This window comes from Hyalella azteca, unplaced genomic scaffold (assembly GCF_000764305.2).
Source record: "Hyalella azteca isolate HAZT.00-mixed unplaced genomic scaffold, Hazt_2.0.2 contig2853, whole genome shotgun sequence".
In the NCBI taxonomy this organism is placed as follows: Eukaryota; Metazoa; Arthropoda; class Malacostraca; order Amphipoda; family Hyalellidae; genus Hyalella; species Hyalella azteca.
Window position 1 is genome coordinate 57,055 of NW_025933111.1, and position 6,935 is coordinate 63,989.

At 46.0% G+C, this 6,935-nt stretch overlaps 1 protein-coding gene across 1 annotated transcript in view; it reads right to left on the reverse strand.

The window, feature by feature from the left end:
• Positions 1–386: 386 nt before the first annotated feature.
• LOC108680047 (protein adenylyltransferase FICD) overlaps positions 387–6,935 on the reverse strand; it is a 9,566-nt gene continuing 3,017 nt past the window's right edge. Inside the window, exons 5-9 of the mRNA XM_047885718.1 lie at positions 6,836–6,863; positions 6,032–6,207; positions 5,168–5,277; positions 3,318–3,417; positions 387–2,573 (exon numbers count right to left, since the gene is read on the reverse strand). Coding sequence (XP_047741674.1) covers positions 1,716–2,573; positions 3,318–3,417; positions 5,168–5,277; positions 6,032–6,207; positions 6,836–6,863 — 1,272 coding nt within the window. The 3' untranslated portion in view covers positions 387–1,715. The remainder of the gene's footprint in view (positions 2,574–3,317; positions 3,418–5,167; positions 5,278–6,031; positions 6,208–6,835; positions 6,864–6,935) is intronic.

The following is a 6,935-nucleotide window of genomic DNA, read 5'->3' on the forward strand; positions in this document are numbered from 1 at the left end:
TCTGCACTAAGCACTGGCGGAGCTGTACCTGGAAGCTGCATGTTATAGAAAATACACCATTAGTGTTGTAAATGTAAAGCTTACCTAACTTATAAGAGTTTATTTTGCCGGCAGAGAAGAGGCGTTATACATCATCTTCAGTAGCGTTTATCTGAAGAACTCGAAATTTGAGATACACTATCAACACTCAAATTCAAATAAATTCTCTCAGGAGAAAACGGACACTCTAATTTAACATCCAATTATGTACACAATAAAATACGATCATGCAATGGTGTTCAATGGCAGCATCCTTATTGATAATTTGATAGCTTTATTTCCATCATTTGATGACGTAAACAAATAAAAACTTTCAAGTATCAAAACCAAGCTGTTCATCATCAAGGTTACAGGGCTAAGGCTAAATATTTCAGATAAGATAAGAGGGCTAAATAATTCAGATCTTGGCAACTATTCCGAATAGTTGCGGGACATAAATTCAAGCGAACGCTGGTAATGATGTGATTCGTTCAACTGCGTAAGGGTAACCAAATAAAGTGAGTATTCAAGCCCTATGAAATAATAACTTAATAACTCAAAAAGCCTACAACGGAATATATCACAGATAGAGAGACTAGAATATCATGGTTATGAACCGAGAAACAAACGAGCGGATTTAAAAGAAGTGTACCCTTGCCACGAGAAGATCTCATTTGAGGTAATTGCTAGGTAATCTTAGATCAAACACAACACCTACAGTGCTAACCACAACACTCTAGGCTCCACATTGCTGCAAGCAACGAACCCAGGCACAAATGAACCACTCCAGCCACTTACCGTATATAAGATTCAATAAAAAGGCTTTTAAGGAACAGGACAAAGTTCGCAAGCCTCATTACATAGCATTTAAAATCACAGCCATGAAGACGCTCGAGTACATTCGACATTATCAAATGTTTTAGTGCGGCGAATAAAACTTCAGTTCACTTGAATCTTAAGCCAACCCATGACCTGCGAGAGCGAGTCTCTCTACAGAAAAGATGGCTCACAATCATTGACGCACCTGCTTTCAAGTAACAAATTAAAAACATTTGATTTGTTTTTGCATTAGGAATTAAATTCACGCCGATTTCGAGCTTCCAGTATCAATGATGATCACACTAAAGCTCTCTCACCGTTCGTTGCAATGGTGAATGTGAGTGTAGCGCACTCAGGCGTCTTGTACCACCGAGCTTCTGATAGAACAACACTGAGCTACGAATTGGCCTCTCAGCTATTGCCTAACAGAATATTTTGTTCGTTGACCTTCATTACTACTAATTGAGTTTTGTAATGAAAAACTTTCTGATCATGAAGCGCCTTAAAACACTGGTCTCCGACACTTTAATTTATACCTAATAGAATATCGCTCACGGAAATCTACGGAATAAGCCGTCAATTTACCCGCTTGTAAGTTCGTCAATAATACATTATTTAGATAGCCCCGGTAAATAATTAATATTCGTAACTTGAACGTTAAAATAATCCGAATTTGTCACTTTGTCGCGCTATAACAATTAAACACACCAAGTGTACGGTGTCGTCGATGAACGACACACGTAGTCGAGAAAGGCGCCAGGGCTCGAGACGAGTCATGCGTACTACAGGAGCTACGAGGCCCTAGCGGTACTAGCGTGCCCTTGCAAGGCACTGGAGCACAATGCATCCCTTAGGAGCCCTGAGGCAACAAGCGTCCCCTAGAGGCCCCGAGGCGTCCCATGCTCGCCGTGTATGACGTCGGGGCGCAGGTAGTGTCTGCTGTAGTAGCGCGAGCTGCGCTGGTAATCTGAGCCGCTGAGGTCCTGGCCACTGAGCCAGCGATGAGGGGCCGCGTCTTGTCTGTCTTGTTGCACGAACAAGTGACCTGCGTGATCCAGCCGAGCGTTTTCTATGAGCAAAGGATCTTCGAGAGAGACTTTCCAGGGCTTCAAACTTTTCTTGTCAATATTTGAGTCGATGTTATGCCGACTTGCTATGTCGGACGGTTTATATTGCAGCTCGTTGTGTGCTTCGACTAAAGCTGGCTGAGCAACTACTTTGTTCACCCTGCCCTCACCTGCAGCTGGATCATGATCTGCGCCAGCATGACCAATAAGTGGCTTATTCCTCTCGAATAAATGTTCACTGTCTTCGAATAGGCGTTGTTTCTCTGTCAGCTCATCCAGAAGCATCAGTTCGACTTCTTCTTCGTCCGCGTCAAGGAAGCCGTCGTCTTGGCTCACATCCATCGATGAGGTTGCCATTTTCCGCCGGTCCTGAATATCATCATGGCTCACATCCGGCGGTGAGTAAGGCATTTTCCAGCGGTCCTGGAGATCATCAGGCAGGCGGGATGAACCGGGGAGCGCCTTGACGGGGCGTATGGCAGGCTTGGGGTCCTGGTCGATGGCTCTGGAGGCGTCGCGCGTCGCCCACAGGTAAACATCAAGCGTCTTCTCCGTGCAGTGCGCGATGAAGCGCACGAAGGGGCGCGTGTCGCCCTCGTTGGCAGCCTGGAGTGTGTCGTAGTACTCGAGGCGGTCCTGGTGGCGGATGATGATGGCAGGGTAGCCCGCCTGTAACACAATAAATCATGCTCGTTTCAATACGCCAAAAAGAACTTCAATCAAAAGTTTTGAAACTCCGAAGAGTCCACATGGTCTTGTAATGAACGAAATATTTTTTGTCATGCGCTCAATGCTAAAATTCCGCAAATGTTTGAAATTGAAGATATTCCAAGCTTCACCATCCGTTATGTAAGGCCAAATTAGAATATTTATTACGAATATTTCCAATTCTCTGAAGCTGGGAGCAAGTACAAGGATGGGAGGTGGCGGCACTGGACTCAGTATTAGGAGGGGATTAGTTGACGTTCTCGTAGCAACGTGCTGAGGTTGTTTTGTCTTTTGGGTTAATCTATGAGGACTAAATAAATGTAAGTTAGCGCCTGCAGAGGTATGCTTATTAATAGGAAAGTATGGTAAATGTTACTAGATATCAGAGTAAAAGAACGAAAATATTATTAGTATCAATCGTCCAAAGACTCGTGTTCTTTTTAGACAGGCCGTCATTCAACAGGCCGTAGTCCTGAACATACGGATATACTCAGACTGGCAAAAATTGACTAAATTAAAAAAGCAAACGATCTAGATGTGAAGTTCTAAAAAGCGTTGAGACCCAGTTGATTGGTTGTTAAGCCGATGATTATTACTCTGAATTGGAGTGCACTTTATTTTGATTTTAGTGTAGTTTGCTTTCAGTGCCATGGAAAAAGGTAATCCTCATGACACGCGCCATGCCATGTATATGACGCCGGGCACCTGCATGAGGAGGAAGTTCATGAGGAGGCGCGCGGTGCGGCCGTTGCCGTCCACGAAGGGGTGGATGTAGACGAGCTGGTAGTGCGCCAGAGCTGCGTACCTGCGGCAACAACACAGTCAGGCCTGACTAATACAGAGATGCAAGACGACTAGGACTTGTGACTAATACGACTAGAACTTATGACTAATGCGACTAGGACTAGGACTAGGACTAGTACGACTAGGACTTATGGCGATACTTGTGAATAGAACTTAGAACTAATCAAGTTATGCAACCGTTGAAAAGTTAATTTCCCGGTATTAAAAGGTTGATACATGTCAACAAAAAATTAAATAACTTGTCCTGCTCTGTGATCCGATCCAATGAGAAAGCGAAGCTGACAGCTCGACAGCAACAGTTGCGTCACTACGAAGGATATGGAACAGCGGCACCTCCCACGTCAACCAACCAACATCCCCCCGAAAATCCCGTGATGGTGGGGGGATTGTCCCGCTATCCCCATGGTCCCCACCATCCCGTCCCCCCACAATCATTGATGGCCTACGCACCTAGCACGTTGAACTCAAACAATATCTGCACTCCAACAAAATTCACGGAGCCATCATGCAAGAGACAAAGCTCAGGTACTTACGTACACAAGAAACCATCCATCCCAAAGTACGCTGCCATCAGACAAGATAGGCAACACGAGGAAGGTGGTGGATTAATTACATATATCCCCCATAATATAGCCTAATTGGAGAAAACACAGCACATCAGAAACCTAAGACAAGTGGACATGCACACAGAACTACAGGCATTTCTCATCCAGACAGCTTACAAACAACACATTACCATCATCAACATATACTTTCCTCCAGAACACTCACCGGGTTTACCGGCCCACTACACTCCCACACTTCAAGCATTAAACACACTACCAGACCTAGTCCTTGATTTCAACGCAAACATCCAGACTGGTACAACCCACAAGACACCACTGCTCGAGAGATGGAGATCAGCAACCAACTAGACCTGCTCTTCATCCTAAACAATACACTCGCATACCACATCGAGCCCAATATAGACCCACCTCCCCAGACATCACCTTCTGCTCCCCATCACTCTCACACAGGATTTCCTGTAGAGCGGTAACAGACCTCTCATTCGACCACTTACCGGTACCCATAATCATCAAACTGCCTACTACTACAAAAGACAATAACCTACACACTTCACAATTACAAGAAAAGCTCCTGGGAAGAATTCACCAGGGAAACGGAGGTCCGCTTCCAGGAGCTGAACACACAACCCATCACCAACATCGACCACACCCTCACCCACTTCAACACCATCATCACCGAAGCTGAAAAGAAATATGCCCCCAAGGGAAACAGGAAAAAGTACAACCCTAATTTCACACCTGATATCTCCTGTCTCATCAGAACAAGTAACAACCTACGACGCACACCAACACTACACTCACAGGCAACTACAGACAACATCCACGAACTGAATGAACAAATCAAAACCTCTATAAGGAACAGACAGAAGCAACGCTGGGAAGAGTTCGTGGCGACACTAGACCACAGGACCGACTCCTCAAAACTATATAGAACAATCCGCAGCCTCACTAACTCCAACAGTGGCCTCACACATCACACTCAGCTACTGGTCAGCCAACAAACGTGTCCTTACCATCCACTCACCTGACGGGGTGCACCACTCACCTGACGGGGTGCAGGGCCAGGGATGCACCACTCACATGACGGGGTGCAGGGCCAGGGATGCACCACTCACTTGACGGGGTGCAGGGCCAGGGATGCACCACTCACTTGACGGGGTGCAGGGCCAGGGATGCACCACTCACCTGACGGGGTGCAGGGCCAGGGATGCAGGGTCGTTGAGCCACGAGACGAACTGATGCATGAGCTCCTCCAGCCGCGGGGGCGCGGGGGGCAGGTGCGGCCCTACGAACACCTGCACGTGACAGCCTAGGTCAGCTGCTACATCAGCTGCAACATCTGCCTCAACATCAGCCTGAACATCAGCCTGAACATCAGCCTGAACATCAGCCTGAACATCAGGCTGAACATCAGCCTGAACATCAGCCTGAACATCAGCCTGAACATCAGGCTGAACATCAGCCTGAATACCAGCCTGAATAATACCAGCCTGAATAATATCAGCCTAAACATTAGCCCAAACAAACGAGTAGAAAATACGTTATTTACCATTAAAATATCCTCATGTTCGATGATCTTTAAAGTTGCAATTATTTGATTCCACTAAATCCAAAAACGGTGCTCATCGAACAGAAATATATTAAGGTGCATTTATAAAATTAGACAGTGAATAGTGGAAACTGAATATAAGTAGGTATTTGAGCGAGAGATGAAGAAAATAGGATGCTACATCACAAGAAAATCCAGGACATGTAATAATAGTGAAAAAACTCGGCAACTGACAATTTCATCGAACGCATTGTAGGTTTTAAACGGGATTTGTTCACAATACAAATATAATATATACGTGCATCTAGAGTGGAGATCTAGTACTCTATACACAAGTAAAGTCAAGAACGTACGTAGTCAATACGAGAAATAAATCTTGTCAAATAAATATCAATAATCCCAAAACGCTCAAAAGGACAGAACTTGGAAATCAGCAGAAATGGAGTCTGGCGTTTGACACACGACACCACAACACACAGGGCAGCCCAAGCCTTCCGTACCTGGGAGGTGCGGAGGTGGCCGGCAGCAGGAGGGTCGGTGTGGCCCAGGACGCGCAGGTGGATGTCGAGGATGTCCTGCAGTGTGATGGCGCCCACGCGGTGCAGCAGCGAGCTGTTGATGTAGCGCAGCGCCGACGCCACGCCCAGCACCTCAGTGTGCTCTGCCACGCCCTTGCCTGCAACACAGCCACTGTATATTGGGTGTTGCTGCAACACAGCCACTGTATATTGGGTGTTGCTGCAACACAGCCACTGTATATTGGGTGTTGCTGCAACACANACCATCACCTCAGTGCTGTACCTGTCTCTTATACACATCTAGATGTGTATAAGAGACAGCACAGCCACTTCAGGGGCCACAGCACCAGGCGCAGTAAAGCCTATTATTTGCCTGCCACTTCAGGGGCCACAGCACCAGGCGCAGTAAAGTTTTTAATTAAAGTCAGTCGCTAAATAATAGTAGGTATGTATAATAATAGTAAATAGTAAGTCCACACCTATTTAGACAGAGCAAGATAGCTGTGAAAATTTGTTCTATCTACCAAATTTTGGCGACATTCTTCCGTGCATCATTTAACATTTCCATTTTAATAACATTTCCATTCTCAATATTTCCATTTTAATAGCGCCTGGAATAATATCGTTTATGCCCATGTTGAAAATGATAGAAATTTGAATATTGAAATTAAGCGCCTCTCTCCTGAGCGGCCGTGGACACCTGCTACACCGAGGCCAGTAAGAGCATACTGCTACACTGAGGCCAGTAAGAGCATCCTGCTACACTGAGGCCAGTAAGGCCGTCACCTGCTACACTGAGGCCAGTAAGAGCATCCTGCTACACTGAGGCCAGTAAGAGCATCCTGCTACACTGAGGCCAGTAAGAGCGTCACCTGCTACACTGAGG